Below are 23,199 nucleotides of genomic sequence, written 5' to 3'. Positions count from 1 at the left end.
AAGTACATTAGGGTGGAGCCTTCTTCATTTCCTTTTTTTAAGCTGGCTTTCTGTGAACTGGCAGATCTTTTCACTGATAAGAAAAAAGTTTGCAGGTGATGTTTACCTAACCACTCTTAAATCTTTATCACTCTGGGAACTTATTATCACTTCCCAAAGAATTCCAATCTTAATGCTTTATTTCAATGAGATATTGTTTCTAAACAATATTATATCGGCTTGTCTTTCCACACTGCATGCAGTTTGACTTTTCCTTCCTCTCTTGCAGTTTTGTTTCTTGCCCCAAATCCCTAGAGGATTTTTTGATCTGGGACATGTTTGAGAGAACCAAGGTGCTAGTGGTGGAGGAGAAGATATTCCTGACTATTCCACCGATGGAATTAAAAACCATATAAATGGTTTTCAATAGATGGTGGACATGGGTGCACCCCATTTCTAGCATATTCCTTTAATACTACTAGATACTAAAATCAAACACAACTAAATTCTGTGTCAAAAATCAGATACGTGTTTTAAGGAATGCTTAGTCCAATGGTGGTGCTATCACTAACAGATAATATGTTAGATATTCATAGTAGTTTTACATTTGTCAATATTAGGTTAAAGAATTAGAGGAACAATTATCTAGTGAAGTTTTGCATAAAGAAATCAAGTCCCTTAAACAACAGCTAGAACTTCTAGAAGAAGAAAAAAAAGAATTAGAGGAGAAGTATCAGAGTGCTGAAGAACAAATTAAAAACTTGGAGCATTCAGGTAAGCTAAATAAATAAATAATTCTAATATGTTGGTGATCTCAATATTAACACATCCTTAACAGAAGTTAAGTTTGTGCATAACATTAACTTCTTGTATTATTTAAGTCTGTAATGTAATGGCAGTTGTTAAGCTACATTTGCAACCAAAACATCAAGAATCTTCAGTAAATTTTGGTACATGGCTGATATTTAACCAGATTATATTAATTGCATTTTGCTCCCACTGAAATCAATGAGATTTCAATTACAAACGACCAACTCCTTTAATTTCAGTGGAATTGAAGTGCAGTTTACCTGGTTTTGACATATAATTGTGATTTATGGTAGCATCCAGTGAAAGAAAACTTTTGTACATACCTAAGTAGGAACATTCCAGAAGTGAAAGCCATGAAGAGGTTTAAAAACTACAGATGATGTTCTGTCCTTGGAAATTATGAATATATATTTTTTAAAAAAATATTTAGAACTTCACAGTTAGTCAGAAAGCAACAATTCCTATGGATGTGAAGGTTTTGTCTCCTCTTTTTTTATGAGCCTTCATGTGACTGACACTTTAAAAAGTAAATGCTTTGTCAAAGGCTATGCGGAAGAAATTAGCTTTGCAACTCCCATGGGTGTTAATGGCTAAAATCCATGGGAACTGTGTGGCTAATTCCCTGCACATCAGGCTAAACATTTACTCTTCACTGTCTAACTGTTGAAGCTGTCTGAGTTGCTGGTTATTATTTGTCCAGTTTACAGGCTAAAACAAGACAGCAGAAGCACTGACAAAACCACTTAGAATACATACAGTATGAATCAACTACTGTGATTTAGTTGTTACCAAAGAATTATTTACCAGGATGGTGCCTGACCAGCTTACAGCATCATACCTGTTAAGTGCTAAAAACTGTAATTTACTACTCTTTATCTAAGATTGCCATTTCTTAATAAATTCAAAATACAGTTACCAGCAGGGGAAGTACTGTTTAACTATCCTAAAGCAGCTGGATTATGTGGATGGAAAATGTCAAAAGAAAAACATACAAATGCCTTTGTGCAAGGTCCTAAAACTGTAGTGTAGTGATGTGTATTAAATTAATCACAGGCTTGTAAGGTTACTGGAAAACCTATAGAAATTGCCAAGGAGACTCACCCAGGGACCACTGTAGGACATGAAATAAATTACTTGAGTGTGTGTATATTGCAACGTGATGGCATTTCTTAATGACTTCTCAATTCAGTTATGATCTGAATACTAAAAATAGTGACTGTTTAGCAAATCAGAAACTGGGTAGAAAGAACTTAGTAATGTTTCTTCGGAGTTTTTTTTTAAGGACTATATAATGTCTACTGAAGTAGAGTCTTATAAAATATGAGTACACAAAATCAGTAAATCAGTCCTAAGGCGTTTCATTGTAAGAATCAAAGCTGTTACTTATGTATATCTGTATATCATCCTATCAGGTGATCTAGAGTTATCGCCAAATTCAGCAGTGTAGTTTAGCAGAAGGTGATACAGTTGTAAAAAATAACATGGAGGTTTCCAGATATTAAGTCTGTACAGGGCTTTGGATTCAGAGTGCTTCAGAGCAAGTAGAGGCTTCACACAGCATCGTTCTTCAGTTTATTAGAGTGAGTGATTTGTGTCTTCTCCAGGATTATGTCTATATACACAGACTGTGTAAAAGCATAGGATAATGGGAAACTTTTGGCACTCTTAATTTATAGAGATGCTCAGTAAAAAAGATGCTGTCCATTCTTCACATCAATTAGCCCATTGATTAGTGGATGATTTTATTTCATAAAAATTGATTTCATTTTACCAAACCTTTCTATTTACCATTTTAAAATATATATGTACAAAAGCACTTTAACTGAGGATTCAGTTCTCTCTTTATACAGCTGATGAACTTGAAAAACGAATATATCAGTCAGAAAATCCAGCACCACTTCCACCTCCACCACCTCCACTTCCACCTCCTCCAAACCCAATAAAGTAAGTACATATTGCAATATAAACTTGTTGCTTAGACATAAGTAAGTTCCCCTTACTGTTAATTCTGAGTGTAAGAAGAATCACAGGACTGTAAGTTCCATATGTAATGTGGCTTTCAGTCAGTTTGAGGCAAGGTGATGGTACCAGATAGGCAATCCAGTGCTTAATTTCTGGTGACTTTGGCCAAATCATTAGCTCTCCTCAGTGTACAATTCAAGCTGATAAAAGAGATAACCTGCTTGGGGCAAAGAAAACGGGTATCAAAAGAACGAGGGAAGGACAAAAGGGTTATGAGAAACATTTAATAAGGATGTCAGAAAGAGAACTGGTGTCTCTACCGCTTTTGACTCTGAGTCCATCCATAGCTTGAGTCAGCCTTACCAAATGTTTGAGTCCCCACCAAAATTAGGGTTGAGAGAATATAATATTTAACAGCAATAACAACAAAAATGAGCTACCTCTGTTCTATGTGTTTTTTGACTACAGACTATAAAACCCAGCCAGCATGACCAGTATTCAGAGATGGTAGAGATTATAGTCCAAAAAAGTTGGAATGATTACCTGGCCTAGGTTTGAATGATCAATTGAGATTTCATAGAACACAATAAATCAAGAATTATTTAATCACAAACAGAGTTAAGTTTGGTGATAACAAGCCAATCACAGTTTTCCTGCTACTAAGAGAATACCGTTATAGTGACATGGAGTGAGATCACAGTAATGTAGGACTGCAGTTTTAGCAAGTTATAAACTGCTAAAAAGTTTGGGTGGCATGGTCGCCTAGATAATTGCAAACAATTATTAAAGCCATTATTTTAAAAGTTAATACCAGTTTTTAAGACAAAAGAGTACATACCTATACAAGAGAAAAAATTCCTAGAAGAAACACAATTCTGTGTATCTTCTGCAGTGAAAATGCAGTAAAAGTAGGATTTTATCTAAACCCTGTTGAAGTAATACCTTACTATTATAGTTAATGGCCTCCCATGTCATCTATGGTAATAAAACAGAAGTTGAAAAAGTATTTCAATGCTAGCTTGATAACTACTTGGTTTTAATAAACATTTAAGTGAAAAAACCAAGTTATTTTCATCAGTTTCCTTCAAGGTTCAGTCTTGGCTTTGCTTTTAAACCTCTTCAGCCATCTACTAATAGATACATCTTATTTAACAGTTCTTTTATGTACATCTTTCTGCTTCTTAAATCAGTCCGAACTTTTATGTACTTAATATTCAAGCCTTTTTATTTCACACAAAAACCATGTCCTTTAATGCTTCCAAGGTTAATGCTGATACTGTGTCTCTACTTTTAGTCTCTTTTGAATTTTTCTGTGCCCAGATCAAGTGGCTATCAGCTGAGCCTTTTATTAGGACTGACATTTCAGAAATCAAATCAATAATACAATTGCAAATTATAAAATTAAAAATGGCAAAGCGTGGCCTTTTAAAGGATATGTTTTGTATCATTCAGTGAATATAAATTAATAGTATTTTAATTTAGACTACACTATTTAGTTACAGCTGCTTCTGAAACCTCATGTAACAAGATTTTTCATGCACATTTTTTAAAAAGATCCTTTCAGGTCTTCACTAGGCCAAGTTGAGGTGGCCAGTGATAGTCCTGCAGTTAAATGCCTCTCATGACCAGAGCAGGAGAAGGTGGATCAAAGGCTTATCTTCTCTAAACCTGGGGTGGGCATCCACTTGATGGTCTTTTTGTGGAGCTGAGGCCCTCAGCTTGGATAGGAGCTTGCAAAACAGGGTAGAGCCACATCAAACATGGGGCAGGAGTAGGATCTCTGTTGTTTATGCTGTTTTTTGGAGGAGCACCCTTCTTTTCTCTTCTCCTTCTGCCTCATTATCTTTTCAAGACCTACACTACAGCTTTCATGTGTTTCTTGTCTCAACATTTTGAGCGATCACAACTCTTAACTTTTAGTAGACAGCTCCAGGGACTCATAAACAATCAGTTTGGGGACTGCCTATGATTCTGGAGACCATAACTGTCTACTCCCCTTTAAACTACAATACTTAGACATTACACTGTGCTACAGTAATTGGAAAGAAAGGCTCAGCTACAGCCAAACTAGGTGAGATGTTTGTCTTGTTGTGTGTCTATGTACAGTTGACTTTTTAAAAAATAAATAGCTGGAGCAGGGTGAGTAGGGCAGATCAGAGCCGTGAAATGAGGAAGAGCCTTCAAATAAAATATCAAAGCATGTGGTGACAACTCATCTCTGGTGTTTCTGAATTAGAGTTTTTAAAATAATTTGATTAGCAGAAAATCCACTTCCAGGCAAAATTCAAAGTAAGGAGAAGAAAAAGAGACATTATAAAACAGGGGACAGCGTGGTGAATCCCTGAAGAGCAGAGTGGGGCATTGTATGATTGTTCTCCTTTACTTCATTTCATCACAGCAGCTTGAAACATTGCTGTTATGTCTCTCACTTTGGCAAAAGCCAGTTCCTGCATTTTAGAATTAGCAAGCAGAGTAGCTTGGTCTGTCAAGACCCACCCTGGCACAAGAGGTTTGTATCCTATCCATGCTGCATAGGCTATGCCAAAATAAAATGGCAAACAGCTGACAATCTTGCAGGAATTTTCTGAAGATCCTTTTGGCATCTTCTCTCTTGTGCAATATTTGTGAGAGAACTGGGCCAGCAGATTGCTGAGCTGTTCCAAGTCTTTGGGGAGCCTTTAAACCAAAGGTTTTAAACCAAGGATTGCAGCATTGTCAGTGGAATGGATATGGTTTTCTAAGCACTGGACCTTCCTTGGAAGACCCATGTTTTCACTGCTACCCCTGGGCCCTTGGCTGATCACCTCTGAAGTTTCAACACCTTTAGTTTTCAAAACATCAAATTCGTCCTCCTAGATGAATCTTTCCAGGTGTTAGAACAGGGCTGCACTAACTTACCAAACATTTGGAAGTCATCCTAGCAGCAGTTCCAGACAGCAGGCAGACAATGCTTTTTATTGCCACCCTAATAGATAACGCTGAATAATCTTAAGAAGATTGCAGTGATGAACAAGCCTTTCTTCTGGTAATCCACATCTAAAGTCAAGACTATGGGGCAGCTTGACCAGCATTACCTGCTGGTGCCCAAGAAAGTCAAAGATGCTCATTTGATCCACCTTTGGTGAAGTGAAGCAGGCCACCATCTACCCTTGGTGATAAAATAACACTTTTACAGGAAAAGATCCACTTGAATGTTCTGCGACCTTACCTTACTCCTAGAAATACACATTCTGTACATATTCAGGGGGAGGACACATCCTGTAACACTAGTGCTTTCAAGGACTGAGAAAAGAAATGTGAATCCCAAAAACAAATTTGAAAAGATGTGCCTAGCTATCTAAAAGTAGAGGCCAAGGATATATTCTTTTTGGCTTTCTTCTTTCTCCAGAACCAGGGCTTTGAGCTGGGTTAGTCTGTTAAAGACAGCCTCTCTTTCCAAGTGATGGCTTCATTCTGATACCACCAACCTTCAAGTTTCACCAAGCACTGGTACCACCTAGCAAATTCTGGGGTTTTGTGGATTGGATTCTTTCAATGGAAGCAGGTTCTTAGCTTTTGGGACCAGCATCTTGTGGCCAGGCAAATGTTTGCTAGTAAACCATGTTCTTTCAATAAATTATTTGCTGCACTGAGCAGGAAAAAGGATCAGAAGGGATGTTCCCATGCTAGGAACATGGATCAAGGATTTGACAGAACAATATAGGATTGTTTCTTATAAGAGTGGTAAAAATTGCTTGGGTGAAGTATGACAAACTTCATACGATGTCTTTAAACTGAATCTTGGGGTGGTTAAAGATGAAAACTCTGAAGTAAGGCTCTCAGATAAAGGCTTTTGTGTTTTAGAAGGAAATGGGAGTGTTACTATAATAGGAGTTAATCAACTGTTCAATGAAAAATCAGTAAAAACATTGGCTCACAGAATTCCTCTTATTCAATATATACAGTAAACACCAATGTGTAGAGTAAATAAGTTTGGAAATAAGTAAAGTGAGCCTGTGTTGCCTTGTAATTCAGTCGCTTCCAATACTTTGTGACCCAATGAACAACATTTCCCCGGGTTTGTCTGTTAGTAACTGCTTCTTTGAGTTTTTGCAATCTCATATTTATGTCATCAGTGATAGTTTCTAATCTCGTCTTCTGTAGGCCTTTAAAAAAATTTTTTTTTTAATTGCCTTTAATTTTTCCAAGCATCAGTGCTTCCTCCGAAGACTCTTGTCTCAGCATTAGGTGTCCAAAATATTTAAGCTATAGCTTCTTTATTAGTGCTCCCAGTGAGTAGTCTGTTTTTACTTCATCTGGGTTTTTTTGCAGTCCATGATATTCTAACAATTTTCTCCAGCACCATAATTCAAAGGCATCATTTATTCTTTGTTCAGCTTTTCTGATAATCCAGCTTTCACAGACATACGTTACAACTGGGAAAACCATATCCCTGACAATATGTACCTTTATTGTCATTGTGATGTCTCTCTTCTTTAATATTTTGTCTAAATTTGCCATAGTCTTTTCCCCAAGTAGCCAACATTACTTTATTTTATGGCTATAGTCGTCATGCCCATGAATTTTTAACCCAGGAATATAAAGTCTGTTTCTATTTCAACTTCTCTTCTGCCAATTGACACTGGGTTGGCATTGCCCATTGATATAATTTTAGATTTAAAAAAAAAATGAGCAGCAGATTAACTTTTTCACTGTTTTCTTTTAGATTCTGTAAGAGATTCCTTAAGTCTTCCTCACTTCCAACCACATTGTGGTATCATCAACATATTGTTGATGTTTCTTCTGACAACTTTAATTCCAGTTTCTGTTTCTTCTATTGCAGCATTTTTCATAATATATTTTGCATACATGGTAAATAAATAAGCTATGCACAACCTTGGCACACTCCCAATTTTGAAACATTTTGTTGCTCCATATGTCACTGCAATGGTTGCTGCCTGGTCATCATACAGCTTGAGTACAGAAGGCAAATATCATAGGTGTAATAGACATCTCGTGGGTTGACACCCATGATTGAAAAATAGAGATGCAATAGAAAAGTAAGAGTAGCACTGTTTGTTAAAAATCACCACACCTGCACAAAATCCAGTGAGACAATTTGGCAACACTGTATATAGGTTTAAAAGAGTGAAGAGATAAATGAAAGCAGTGCTACTGTTGGTGCCAACTAATGGCCAACCTACCAAGAAGTGTTTATGTGTTTATAGTTCCTATTTAAAGAAGCATGCAGTAATAGTGACGGGTAACTAACTAATTATCCTGACATAAGTTTGGAAACAAACTCTGTCTGGTATGGAAGTTCCTGATTCTTCTTGCTGACAACTTTCTTCCTCAGAACATAGAAGAGGATCAGCTTTCCTTGATTTGATACTAACCAATAGGTAAGACATAGTTGATGAAGCGGAGGCAACAGTGTTCTGGCATTACATAAGGCAATCATAAATGCAGTTATGATAAGTTGCATATGTACCACATGCAAACCTACTGGGAAGACACTAAAAACAGAGGAGATAGGAGAAAAGTCAAAGATGAGCCAAATCACTTCAGGAAGGTTTTACAGCAAGGATTTCTGTAGATGGAAGTGACAATGGCTACAGACCAGCATCATTCCAGCAACTTCAATGGGCATAGTCGCTTTCTAAATACTAGAAATATCCATTATATTAGCCAGTATATATGTAACAGATATTGTACTATTGTCACTGGATCAAAGCTTGCAGGAATGTCTAGCAAAGGATGAGATATGGTTAGAACGTACCTTTCCTAACAGTTTAATGTGGAAAACAAAAATGGTCTATTTCAATTTAAGCAGCATGATACCGTCACACAAGTTAACTTTTATGCTTTGGAGGAGTTCTCATAGTTCTAAAGTCTACTTAACCTCTAAATGTTGCAGGCAGCTGGGACTGTTTTAAAATCTCTGGATTTATGTATGCATCATTCACCTGTTATTTAACATTTTGAATGATACTCAAGGGAACCTGGGTCACATACTTAATCATAATGTTTTCCCCCTTTTAAAAGCCTTTAAAATAAGAAAAAAGAAAAGAAAAGACAACACCTCATATTTAATTAAATGTTGACTTGGCAGTGCCTGTTTAAAAATAATATCATGCTTTGTATCTTGAATGGCAAGCATAGATACTGTGAGGGCTTTATTTTCCATTCTCATTTTGTTTGTTTACCAGTAGGCCTGTTCCAGCAAACACATACTGTAGAACTGAAGGGACATTATAGAGGTACCCTGCTGGGTAACATTGTTTTCTGGCAAGTAATGTGTCACGTTAACATTCTAACCCTTTAATTTTTTATTGTGTGTGAAAGCTTTATTTTGTCACACATGTCACAGTGCCATATTACCTTTTTAATATTCAGATCTTGAGTGTTTTGCACTATGCCTTGTCAACAGCAATAGCAAAATAAATAATACACAGGCTGTATTTTTAGGAGGTGTGACATTTCTGTCTCAACCTGGCAATATTTAAACACTCGTCAATAAAAGCACTAGCTATTCGTTGGTTAATGCCAGTTCTTTTCACAAATGCATGTCACAGAAACAGGCCCCAATCCCAAAAGTATTTATGTCCTTGTGATGGTGGAACTGTAGGTAGCTAAGATCCAAAAAGCTCCTTCTGTAAGTACTGGGGTCATGTTTAAGAGCAAGCTGTGTGACTGTCTCCACCATCTCTTTCTGAAAGGTCTCTGATGTCAATGATTCGTAAGAAGTCTCATCCAAACAGCAACTTGACCAAAAAAGAAAAGGCTTCTCAGCAACAATCAGGTATAGTATATTTAAAATGAATCATTCTGTCACAGCAGTCGCACAATATTGTGCCCTCTAGGCACTTTAAATAAAATAAAACCAATTTTAAGAACATTCCTATTCACTGAAAGCCAACGCAAACAAGCAGGGTTTTTTGCTATGAATAACTACGATAGTGGTCCCAAAAATGTAAAATACAACATTTCTAAATCCCAAGGGGGCAGATTCTGCTGTGAGGCACAGCCTACCTAATATACTCAAGCTGAGTTTCTGTGCTTGATTAGTATGCGTAACCTTGCTTCTACCTGCTGATTCCCTCAGACTGATTCCTTGTGATGAACAATCAGGTAATCACAGCATCAGATTCTGAACATCTTTCTTTCTGTGCAATTGTGTTATGGCAGACTGTAGAATTGCATATTAAAAACACTCTTATTGTGGGATCCAAAACAGAACAACATGCAATCCTAGAGGCCTGGTGTGGTTGCCAGGCTGTCTAGTCTTCTCCACACCAGACTGCTTGCCTTATAAAGCACTACTGCATGCTAATAGTTTCCCACCAAGCCTAAGTTATATATCCCAATTTCCATTCTGACTGGAGTGCTGCAGGCCTTTAAATAGGTAGGACAGGAGAGAGACATGATGGATGTAAAAAGTGTGCTACAGATTAAATTGAGAAAGCCATGGGGAAGAGGGGGAGGATGGAAGATAGTGTATACAGGGTTCTGGAGAGGATGAAGAAAGAGTAAGGGGAGCCACAGAGTGGTGAAAAGAGGGAAGGAGAGATGGTATATTAGATCTCTGTATTTTTTATTTTTATTTTTATAGTTTGGTATCTTGTATTTTGCTTGCTACCACTCTGATGTCTTGGCTCATGGAGAGAGAATGAGAGAGAGAGAGAGAGATTGTAATTTGTTTTGGGAAACACTGGAAGTTGCCAGGAGCAAAAGATTTCAATACTTTTGTCTGTCTACTTCTATTCCTGATCGAATGAAATTCTTCTCTTTCACTAATTAGATTCAAGCATCTGTTTCCTAATAAATAATACAATTATTTACACAGGATTCCAAAAGAGCATTTAGATCTCTGTATCATTCTGAGTTACCACTTCTTTGTGTAAGCAGGCAGGGTCAAAAGCATCTGTTGTTTCTCCGAAGGGAGGAGTGTCTCTGTTCTCCAGATTTAACATGCCTATTCATAGAATAACAGGGGTATTGGTGAGTTTTGTGTTCAGCATTTATATCTTTAATAAACAAAGGAAAACATGATTCCTCTATGTCTTTTCTCTTTTCCCTCCTTCAACAATTAGAGCTAGGGTCTTCAGATGAGAGGAAGACAAGATAAAAAAGTGTTTCTTGTATGCTCCCCTTCCCCTATGGGGCAGTTGTGAGGCCCAAGATGCTTGCTGGTGCATTTTTTGTTCTCACAGGCCAGGAGCTTCTTTCCAATTGGCCTCATGGTGCATAAGGACAGAGCAAATTCGACTGCCTCCTGTCCACGTCAGGGCAAGTAGATTGTTTGTGAACAGCCATTCTTTGTGCTCTTTCCTTCCTCCATTTGGTAGCATCCTAAGAGCACAAGAGAAAATGCTGCTGCCTATGGAAGCTTGATTTGGATACAGAAGGAGTACATGGCTTTCCTACTGCTACTCCCCCCAATTATCTTGACACAAGGCAAGATAAAACACATCCGGATCTTCTTCAGTTGGTTCATCTTCTGGTAATTTATGAGGTGCATGGCTGATAGTGAGAAAGTCTCATTCTGTACCCCCATCTCTTCCTGAGGTGTCACATAAATGGAAAAGGAAGCACAGATGGAGCTATTCTTGTTTCTAGTTCAAGCAAAAAGGGGGACATAGACGTTCAGAGATAGTCTATTTAATAGAGAACACAGAAATAAAATAATAAAATAACTCTTTCCAAAGGTTCTCTGACAAAAAAAGGAGGAGGCAGAAGAAAATAAGTTTATTCATCTGAAGGTTAGATGCGACCACAGTCACACCTTTGCACCACTACTACTAAGATCTAGAATGCTTCCTTGGAGTCTGACCAAAAGAAAGGAACTCTCCAAGGAGGAAAAATAAAACAAAATGAATGATAGTAATCCTGAGGAAAATTGAATCCTTATCACTGATTCAGAGGATTTTAAAGATTAATATACAACTGAAACCAGAATTTTTCCTCTTGGATGGATAAATAGTTGGGAAAAAGTCATAGAACTTTGTTTTTATGTATGATAATTGCAACAAGATTATTGCACTCACAAAAATGGAAAGATTCGGCACTACCCACAATGGAGGAATGGTTGGTGAAGATGATAGAATTGCTCAGATGACCAAATTGACCTGTTTGATTAGAGAAAAGTCAATATCTACTTTTATTGCTGATTGGAAACCACTTATGGACTTTTTTGCGTAAAACCTTACGATCTATGGTTTTGAGGATTAGATAAGATAGATTATAGAAAGAAGATATTCATGATGTAACTTTAGAGAAAGCGGTAAATCTACAATTGTACTTATAACTGCTAAAAAGAAGATCGGAAGCCATTTATATCTTTTTTCTTTCTTTTCTATTTTTCTTCTCCTTATTTTTTCTTTCCCTTTCTTTCCTTTTTTTCTTCTTGTACTTTAGCTTTCTCTTTTTACTTTTATTTTTTCCTTCTTACTCTATTTTAGTTTGAATTAATTTTTACTCTTGTTTTTAAAACTTCCAATAAAATTATATTTAAAAAAAAGAAAATTGAATCCATGTGAGTTTGGATGGTATTTGGCAGAAAGAGGGTGAGTTTGCATGGGGAAAAATAGAGGATAGAGAGAGAAAGAAAATGTTTATATTGTATTAATAGATTTTGTTAAGAAAAAAACATTAAAAAGAGTGGCTTTCTACCTTACAGCTCTGTCTTATACCCAGGTTCTTGAGTGAATTACATTTATTTCAGACTTACCAACTTGTCCTTCATAAAAAAAAGGTGGCTGGGATTGTCCATGTTTACCTTGGCAACAATTTTGTCAATAGGTATATTTCCCTATGTATGACTGTAACTTCCCAAAATTGTATTGGGATAGAGTGTAATCTAGTTGATACAATTGGCATTACATCAGGTGAATTAAAATTTCTAAAACATTTATTTGATATAAGAATTGAGTGAAATAACCCTACCAACTTTTGTCCCCAGAGTTGGTAAACTGAAAACAAACCTGGCAAAAAGACCTTTACTTGTCACCAGCGTAATTCACTCAAGAACCTGGACATAGTAATAATATAAATCCACTGACCTATCAAAAAGTTGTGTCTTTGTCAAGGAAGCTGTTCTGGAAATGGAAATTTTCCTCAGTCACATGGTGAAGCAATCTGCCTCCAGGTTGGCAAGTGAGTGAGAGAATGCTGTATGCTTGCTCCTTGTTTATTCGATGTATATGCTGAATATATATTGAGGGAGCTAGATTGGAAGAAGATGGGTGTGGTTTTAAAACGAGAGGAAGAAGAATCAATAACCTGCTCTATGCTGATGACTCTACCATATTCTGATAGTTGAACATACAAATAATCTGCAAACTCTTGTAATGAAAGTCAAGGATCACAGTGAAAAAAATAGACTAAGATTAAATACAAAGATGAAACTAATGACAACCCATACAGCAACCAGTATTTAACCTACAATAAAGATACTGAAGTGATGGATAGCTTCTGCCCTTTAGGATCAACTATCAACAATAAAGGAAACAGCAATCAAGAAATATGTCATAGGCTAGAACTTGGTAAGGTAGCAATGAAGACCTTGGAAAAGGCATTCAGACGTGTCTATGACATGTCTGAATCAACTAAAATCAGAATTGTGCAAACAATAGTGTGACACTCAATGGAAGCAAAAGCTGGACTTTGAAAAAGCAGGACAAAAACAGTATCCATGCTTTTGAACTTTGGTATTGCAGAAGACTCCTGAGAATATCATGGATAGCTAATAGAAGAAACAGAAGGATCATAGAATAAACCAACTCAGAATTCTGACTTGACACACAAATTACCAGGCTCAAATTATCATCTTTTGGATACATTATGCCAAGTCCTAGTTATTTTGAGAAGTTTGTAATGCTGGGAAAGGTGGAAGGAAAGAGATGAAGAGGACCAGAGGCAAGGTGGATGGACTCCATTACACCAGTGATGGATCTGCTAATGAAAGTCTTGAAGTGCCAGGTTGGGGACAGATGATCCTGGAGAAAGTTTATGTGGTTGCTAAATGTTTATGTGGTTGCTAAATGTTCCGGTGGGGGAATGGCAGCTTGAGCCACATCTTTCATGATCTCCACGGTAGACCAGTCAGCACAGCAACTTTTTTGGGCTCAGGCAGGCTTCCTTGGAGCCCAGAAGCATTCTCTGGATTAAGGAGAACCCCAGGAATCATGGGCTCATGATTCATGTGCTCTCCAGGTGGCTGGTCACAAATGGTGTTTTGTGATCCATTGGTGAGTGATCAGCTGGGAGGTGGGGTTGTCATCTCTTTCTAAGCTGCACTGAAGCCGAAAACGTACTCTAAAGCTGCCCACCCCATTTCTATAACACTAAGGTGTTTTTCTGTTTATTTGTTACCAAAGAAAGGCTTTTTGCAACAAAAAAATGCGGAAGCTCTTGGCGATTATTTTTGGAATCTATTACTTAGTAAATTTGGCTTTTTTAATATTTAAATTGTAATGTTGGGACTTAAAGATGTTTGCTCTCTTATTGCTATTTTTTTAATGCGATGAGGATTATAAAAGACCTACTTGGTTGAATCTGCGGAGCTGAATTCTGAGCTATCTGCCTTCACTTTCCTATGAGAAGGGCCTTTGTTTACATTTTCTTTTATGTTTATTGAATACTTCTTGATAATAAACTGAACAAAATTCTCAATCTAGCTGCCTAATGCATTTACCTTCTTGAGGCACTCTCCACCATAACATACTGTGGAGAGACATGGAAGAAGTTAAAGTGATCTTTGAAGAATTCTGTCTTGAAGTCACCCAAGTCCTGGACCATCTATCAGAACTTGTGGAGTCTAAAGTTTACCAACAATTTGAAGAAGATGACACAGGTGAAAACTATTTTGAGAATAATGCTTTCTTTAAAGAAGAAAATGAGGATTAATGTTTTGAAGTCAAAAAGTGAAGGGAGAAAAATGGAACTGTGGAGAGCTAACCCTAATCCTGAAGAAGGAAGACCTCTAGGCATGGAAGAGATGGGAATGACTGTGTTCCTGGAATATTGAGACCAAGGAAAAGAATTAGGTTTCAAAGGCTGGAAGGTTTTTGAAGATTATTTAGACTTCACAAGGCAGGATGTTAAATTTGAGACTTGTCAGGGGAAAACTCTGGGTATAATACTGAGATATGTAAATGCCTTAGTCTATTTTGAAGTGGGATAATTGTTTAACTGTGTTTATCAGGATGGTCTCTTAAAGGTTTAGATGGATGTTTTTGTTTTTGGGATAATGATTTTCTTTTGTTGTAGAAATATGTTTGTCTTAGTTGTAGAAAGTCAGAATTCACTATGTAGTAATCTTTGTATTTTTGCACCATCTTAGTTTTCTTTTTTCTTGTAGTATTCTTTGTTTCATTCTTTTTTAGTTTTTATGTATATGTTGAAAACTTTAATAAAGCTTTAATAAAAAGAAAAAAACCTCAATGACATTTAATTAATCAAAAGCCAGTAGCAGAGAACTCCTTTCATACAGCACTTACATTATATTTCCAACACCTTCTTTGTGCTTCACTCTATATCTAGATAGTGAGAATCATTGGTACAGGCCTTGTTTAATGTGATTTGGCCAGTCCATTCAGGTCATTGAGAGATATTCTCCACCTCTAACTATATTCAAAGAACTCAGCTTGTAATGACGCATGACACAACCTTTTCTGCAGGTAGACACATTCGCTAATTTTATTTTTACTCTTATTTTGGGAACAGGAGAAGTAACAGATCTGAAGAGACAAGCTGTGGAAGAGATGATGGACAGAATTAAAAAAGGAGTTCACCTTAGACCTGTTAATCAGACCAACCGTTTTAAAACAAAGGTTGGTAGTTAATTTGCATAAACATGAGGGGGAGGGGGTTACTTTGTATAGAAATTGACTATCACCTTCTTATAACTGAACATTTCTGTTATTAATATCCTATCTGCTCTGATCCACTATTCTAATAGAACAGAGGGGTTGGGGGGAGGGGTCCTCTGATGTCATTGTTTGGATTGAGATAGGGTTATCCATATTCAAAATATTAAGAAAGCACCAGTTGATTCACGTGCTTCCCTTTTCTGATACAAGAATCCTTAGATTTGAATAAAATTCTTGTACTCAGAATACAATGTCCTGATCCTGGTAGCTGGACCAGCTCCTAGCACATATAGAGTAAGCTATGAATAGTGAAAATATGTGTATGCTTAAAATGACTTCAGTTATTTAAATAGGAGATCTAGATGGACAGTTGGAGGCTATGGCTACTATTATTATTAGAAACTTTAAAGAGAATTACTTTTTTAAAAATTGTGGATTCTATCACTCACCTATCTCAGAGCCTCTTTAACTGCTCCATAGGCTGGCTCTGAAGAAAGGGAGCTGATTTTAAGTTTCAAGGGAGAGTGGAAACCATCAGCACTGTGATTCATTCTTTATTATTACAGTTAAATATAGCCATACCTGAACAAGCTGTAAGAACATTCTTTTTTTTAGCAGAAATATTCCAGACACATAATAAAAAAAGCCTGCCTACCTCTTTGTCTCCTTCCTTCCTTCCTTCCTTCCTTCCTCCCTTCCTCCCTTCCTCCCTTCCTCCCTTCCTCCCTTCCTCCCTTCCTCCCTTCCTTCCCAACTTCCCTTCTCAATTAAGATCCAACTACTGTAGTCCAAAATCTTACACTTCAATGTAAAAACTTCCTTGCGGAATCCTATTTTTCTTTTTCTTTCTACAGATGTGGTTTCTTTCTTGCTGACTTTTGAACATTTTATTCAGCATCTGCAAAATCAGATTATCTAGATGAGTGTTTTGTTTTTAATTACAGCCAGAAGTGGCCAAACCCTGTGAAAGTGCAATGAAAGAGCTAAAAGGAATTCTGGTAAACTGGACTGGGATCTGGGAGGGTAGGGGTGGAGATGGGATGGAAAGAGGCAGGGAGACCAACTGTGATTTTTTTTTTTCCTGTAAAACTTTGGTGATATTTGGCATATGTGAAAAGAAAGATGGACATAGATATCAGAAGATCTGTGGGTGTCTCTTTTAATTTCATCAGTTTCTGTGGGGCTTTTACAGAGAGAACATGGGTACTCCTTCTCCATCTAAAGACCTCAGCCTGTAGATTGAATAAGCATCTCAGTACTAGCTATAAAACCAACTTCTAACACGTTCACAAGCCTAGTCATTAGCACAGTGAGATGGGAAGAATAGAATTGGGGGACATAAAGCAAAATACTTATATGTATATTGTTACTGTGCTAATTATGCATTTTATGTTGGCCCCTGTATAATTGTGGTAAACAAAGTGATATTAATTTGTTCCATTTCAAGCTCGATGTAAAACAGCTTACGTTATTTGCTTTGCTACTAGATCTGTAGCATGAGCACAATAGCAAGGACTGATTTGCTAATAATATGACTGCTCTGTTAAATTCAAAGAACTAACAAAATGCAGGATTTAACTTAATTGGAGGAAACATTGGGAATTAAATGCTGTTTTGCTTAAGTCTTTAAAGATGTGCCAATTTTAAGAATTATATCCTGTGTTTTCATTTTCTTCCATAGTCATTTTCAAGAGAACGTAGGCATAATCCACACTGTATATGTGTAAGGTGTTTTATTTTGTGCTGCCACCATACCATGGTCTATGATATTGGAAGAAACCTTACCTGAAAGAGGGATAGGGTTTGAAGAACATACTGAACCTCGCTAGAGCCTGAAAAGCTGAATGAGATGGGGCAGAGAAATTGTCAAGAGGGGCAGTTATTCTCAATTTGCAACTAGTCAGAGGTGTAGGTTTAAGGAGGGCATTTGCTTGGTCATGTATACCCTGTTCATTTTTCAGTTAGTGGCATCTGTGTTTTGGACATCAATTTCCATAATCCCTAGCCATCAATGGCTGATCATGCTTCTGAATTCTGAGACTGGTAGACATTGGGAAAGTGTGCATACAGAAGGAAGCATGAATCTTGGTATCTCTCAGACAAGAAGTCCTTTTTAAAACTGCTGAACACTTGAGCCATCAATTATTTCTTTAGAAATGGATTGTGTGGGGTTTATTTATGATCACCAGTAAGTTCTCTTGATTCTCATATTGGTCATTTTTCACTGCCATATTTTATTACAGGAGACTTTGAATACATCTGCAAGTTCAAGAAGTTTAAAATCCCTTGACACATCCAGTAATGAAACAGAATTAGAAAGAATTTTGAGGCTCAGAAAAGTGACAACTGATCAAGATAGTAGCAGTAAGTAACGGGGATGTTTTCAGAACCTGTAACTGAACTATGCTACATTTTCAGTGCTGTTCCAAAGATCCACATGTCTTCCTTGTGAAATTTTAATATTCAAGTTATTATTTGGCAGAGTTCTGATCACATTTCCAGCTGATTCATGTTCTCATAATAGCTGCATTCTTAACATCAAAGTGTTGCTTAGTAAACCATCAAATTAAACCAGCTTCTGCTCCAGTATTTGGACATTGACATGAAAGCTACTATGACTTTTTCAACTAATATGACCTTTTTCACCTTCATAAGCTGAGCACATACACTTGGAAGTCATATTCATAATAGCAAAAGGATGTCAGTATGACATGCATGTCAATACATTTTGTGACATTTGAGAAGATGATTTCTAACACAACTTAGTCCTAAATCATTTGGGGCAGGTTATTTGAATGGCTGTTTGCAGCTATACAAATGTGCCTTGCCTTGAGATGCTCTGCAAAAGCCTTTTTTTGTAAATTTAGCATCAAATAGTTTGGCTGCCATTGGATAAAAGGTCTTTCAATGATCAGTGAAATTCCTTCCCATATATCCTTACTCTACCTTCATTATTTAATTAATACATCTGTATGCTGAAACACCTTGAGGTAGTTTATAATAAATAGAGAAGTAAAATAAATAATAGAACAGTACTTAATGTAATATAAAGCCAAGATTCAGCTAAACATATTCATTAAAATGTGGAGAGAAAGAGGGAGAAAAAATCTCCACATTTGTACTAGGGAGGCTTGGAAAGAGGTTAAGTTTTCAACAGGTACCTAAATGTAGCATAGAAAGCACTTCTTAAATTTCAGGGGAAGAAGAAAAGAGCACCACTTCAGAAAAGGGCTACTAATAACAAGCCATCAGATGACATTCAGAAGCTCTCAGCATACATAGCAGGATCTTCCCTAATAATCAGCAACCAGCCAAGGCTGTATATCTAATGAGATGGGCAGTCGGTTTGGTGTCCTGAGTCCCACTACATGTCATAATCAAAATATTGAACCAGGCTTAGTAGTTAGTTGTTAGCCAGTGCAGTTTCTTCAATAAAGGTGTAACATCTTCAGGGCCAGGTGCTCCACTCAGCAACCTAGCGACCACATTCTGCACCATTTTCTACTTCTGAACTAGATACAGTATAAGGTATAAGCATAAGCATAAGATATGTATAGAGTGCATTTCAATAATCTAAATGAGGCTATCAGCACAAGAATAATTGTAGCTAGACTATCTCTGTTCAGGAAAAGGTGTAGTTAGTGTACCAGCGAAAGCTGGCAGTAGACACTTCTAGCAACAGAAATCATTTGGGTCTCCAGTGACAATTTGATTCTGAGTACACCCCCCAAATATGTAATTGTTTTCCAAGGGAGTACAACCCCATGTAGAACATGTAAACTCCCAGTTCCCAAATTCAGGAGCCACCAACGTACCCACAAAATCTCCAACATGTCAGGATACATTATTAGTTTGTGGGTATGTTGGTGGCCCTCATTTAGCCTCTTGTTGCATCCAAACAGTGGTTCAGAACATGCACAGTCTCTCCTGATTCAGATATTAATGACACATGGCTCCAAGATCTCCAATGACTGCTCCCAATGGTTTGATGTAGATGTTGAATTGTGTTGGAGACAAAATAATGTCTTGTGGCTGCCAGAGTGTAAAGGCACAGCTATCTAATACTACTTTCTGAGACCATTTGTACCAAAAGGTGGTCAGAGGATACTGGTTGCAGGTAAACTTCGAAGTACCAGCTTAACCAGACTCTGAGACTTTAGCCATGGTCATGACTCTAACTTTGGGGAAAAAGTTCGACTTGATAATAAGCATGTTCCTCTCTCCACAGTATTTATATAGGGTATCCGAGAGACTTGGCAAAAATCAATAAATTATGTAGTTTGTTTATTTATTTATCATATTTTTATTACCGTCCATCTTCCCCACTCAGCTGAATTAATTAATTACCTTATTCCTCAGGCTATTCCTAGCTGAATTAATTACCTTATTCCTGAGGCTAAAGGTATATTAGCAGAGGATCTGAACACTACAAATGATATACATGACGCACATTTATATGCCCAGTGTAAACATTATTTACACCATATTTAGAGATTCGAGCTATGCCAACAACATGTAGTACAAATGCCGGACTCTTTTCTTTTCAGATTCAACTGGAACTTTGGCTACTTCTGAATCCAAATCTATGCCAGTGCTGGGTTCCATTGGAACAGGATCTGAATTGACTGAAAAATATTTAGCAGCAGATTTCAGTTCCAAACCTTCAGGGTTGGATAAACAGAGTCATAAAATGGTCAAAAGCACAAGTTCTGCAATTGCCACTCAGTAAGTAGTAACTTCGATTGATGCCTCCAAATGCTACATACTCCAGAGTTTCTGAATTATTTTATTTGTACCAGATTTTAGGTATTTTTGGAACCCTTGTCTTATTCTAGGCAATGAAATTTCATAATAGTCCACATGTACATAATAGTGATGAAGTAAACCTAACATCTGTGGACATTGAAACTTTTAAAAAAATCATAATTGTTGGTTTTCTATTTATTTGGTTTGATGCTCCTTTTGGCTGATAACTATTCTTCATGGATTACAAAACTTTTGCCAAGTAAATAAAAATGAGTATTTATAGCTTCACTATTTACATAATAAGGAACATTCCAAATATTAAGTTAATCCCAGAAATACATATTCCTCTTAAAGACTACATATAATTGTTTCATTTATTTTGAAAAAATAATTTTGTTCCAAGATCATTGGCATATATTATCTAACATATCTTAGATAAGTTGCCTGACTTCTTCAAGTGGTCACTCTGCAGAGTTTTGTATAAAGTTCTTTTCTGGGCCTTTAGTATAGAGAGATCTTATACCAGCTGGGGAACTAATAATCACCATGATTCTAGCAAGCATGAAGGGGGCATACTCTCTTTGTGATTGTATGAAATTCCCCATTAATATCAGTGTGAAATTCCACCCAAGAAAATGGCAATATTCAGAAAAGGAATGTTCTGCATCAGAGAAGAAAGGAATTTTCATTTCCATTTCTGCTTCAAACTATGAATTTTTTCCCATTTTTTAAAAATTAATGCAGTTTTCTTATTTTTCTCTGTATGTTCAGTGCAAAGATATCAAATATAATTTTGTCCTTACACTCTTCCAGATTGCTGTTAGTGCCAACCTAGCATGGTTTAGATTTTACTTTGATATTAACTATTAGATTTTACTTTAATACAACTATTGGGCTATATGTTACCCAACTATCTAAATATTAGCACTGTTTCTTGAAAGCATGGAACACTGCTTCTAAGATCAGTACTTTGACTGATGGATGGATGGATTGATTGAGAGTTATCTGCAACCCCATTTTGACAGACTGTAGGTGATATACAAATGATAAAAACAATAATACAGTTGTATAAAATAAACAATATAATATGATTAAAGCAACTAATACTGGTGCTGGTCAATCCCTAAAGGGCTTTCAGAAGAGGCCGGTTTTTGCCAACTTCCAGAGAGCCATGGGCGTTAGGGCCCTTCTCACCTCAGAGAGCAAGCTGGTCCAAAAGAAGGGATAGCCCACAGAAAATGCCAGCCGTTGAATTCCTCCCATCATAACTCATGCTAGAAAGGGACCCTCAGCAGGTACTCTCTGACCATCTGGGTCAGATGGGCTTAGCTATTTGAGAAAGGCATCTCTTAGATACTCAGGCCCCAAGCCATATTAGGCTTTAGAGGTAGCAACCATCACTTTGAATTGCACTTGAAAGCTCACTGGCAGCCATGTAGCTTCAACTGATCAGTAAGCACATGGACAGCTGCATTCTGTACCAGCTGACATTTCTGATGGTCTTCAAGGTCAGTCCCATGTATGATGAATTACAGTAATCTAAATGAGAGCTTGAGTGACCATCCTCAGAGCATTCTGTTCCAAGTAAGGCTGCAACTGGTGCACCAGCCAAAGCTGAGCAAATGTTCTCCTGGCCACTGTTTCTACCTGTTCTTCCAGCAGCAGTTATGAGTCCAGGAGGTCCCCCAAGTTAGTAAAGGGTTTGCTCTCTCTGGGGAAGGACAACAACTTCAAGAGTCAAAGTGGTACCATCCAAGAATCGGTAGGCTTCTGAATTAACAGCCACTCCACCTTGCTTGGGTTAAGTCTCAGCCTGTTTCTCTCCTCCAGATCCTAACAGTCTCCAGGGATGGGTCAAAACTTGTATTAAATATCCCATTTGGCCTGGAGTGGAAATATATTACTGGGTAACATCATTGTATCGGTGATACCTAATTCCAAACTGGTGGATGACCTCTCCCAGTGGCTTCAGGTAGATGTTAAACAGGGTAGGGTAAGGGATGGAACTCTGAGGCATCCTATAACAAAGCACCCATGGGGTCACCCTCTCCCCTGGTATTACCAACTGAACTCAGGAAGAAACAGAACCACTATAACAAGTTGCCTCCAATTCCTAATCCTTGCAGGTGGACCGGAAGATTACTATAGTCAACGGTGTCAGAAACAGGTTGGATCCAAAGCTGGTTTCTTAAGTGGTTGGGTAGACCCGCACCTCTTTCACAGCTAATGGAAACTCTCTTCCCTCAAGAGCAGTGTCCATCTGGCTTCAGCTTACAGTGAATGAAAATACTTTTATCCATAAAATACTCCGCCATCCAATCACTAATTCCAGCCTGTTCTTCCCTAATTGGGTTGTAGACTCTCAAAATAGTGTCACTGTAATATTCCAAGATGCAGTAAGGATGGAAAAGCACTGCTTTATCACCACAGAGTAGGCTCAGATATGAACTCCTGCTTCTATCTGGTAATTTCCCATTAGCATCTCTCCAGGCATCTCGTCACCCACTTCATTCCCAGAGCTTCCCAGAAAACCGAAGGGCTGAGATTGGTGAGCAGAGGGGGGCTGCTTCAGGGCAATGTATCAGGTTCTGTTGCTCTGTATTTCAGAGGGTAACAAGAGACCTGTGTGGGAAAATCCTCAAGCGCCATTTCTAAAGAAATGTAGACCTGGCCTTGGGAATGGGGAAGTTATGAGCAACATTTAAGGGGGATTTTTCAGAAAAGATTACTCAATCCTGAGAAAGAGGAAAGTGTGAGAAAGAAAGTAGAAATAAACTCTCTTTGATTTTCTTTGGTATAAGATGGGGCAAAGAGAAACTCTGACAGGATTCCTGAAATCCTTGCCTTGCTT

At 37.4% G+C, this 23,199-nt stretch overlaps 1 protein-coding gene and 1 pseudogene across 1 annotated transcript in view; both read left to right on the top strand.

The window, feature by feature from the left end:
• The window catches only part of SHTN1 (shootin 1), a 97,884-nt gene that overhangs the window by 59,757 nt on the left and 14,928 nt on the right, over positions 1-23,199 (top strand). The window contains exons 10-16 of the mRNA XM_063307213.1: positions 600-753; positions 2,640-2,733; positions 9,450-9,532; positions 15,457-15,563; positions 16,547-16,600; positions 17,846-17,966; positions 20,150-20,327. Of these exons, the coding sequence (XP_063163283.1) occupies positions 600-753; positions 2,640-2,733; positions 9,450-9,532; positions 15,457-15,563; positions 16,547-16,600; positions 17,846-17,966; positions 20,150-20,327 (791 nt within the window). The remainder of the gene's footprint in view (positions 1-599; positions 754-2,639; positions 2,734-9,449; positions 9,533-15,456; positions 15,564-16,546; positions 16,601-17,845; positions 17,967-20,149; positions 20,328-23,199) is intronic.
• Positions 3,710-5,876, top strand: LOC134499739 (probable ATP-dependent RNA helicase DDX49; annotated as a pseudogene).

The sequence above is a fragment of the Candoia aspera genome, chromosome 6 (assembly GCF_035149785.1).
Source record: "Candoia aspera isolate rCanAsp1 chromosome 6, rCanAsp1.hap2, whole genome shotgun sequence".
Classification (NCBI taxonomy): domain Eukaryota; kingdom Metazoa; phylum Chordata; class Lepidosauria; order Squamata; family Boidae; genus Candoia; species Candoia aspera.
This window is presented reverse-complemented; position numbering and strand designations above follow the sequence as displayed.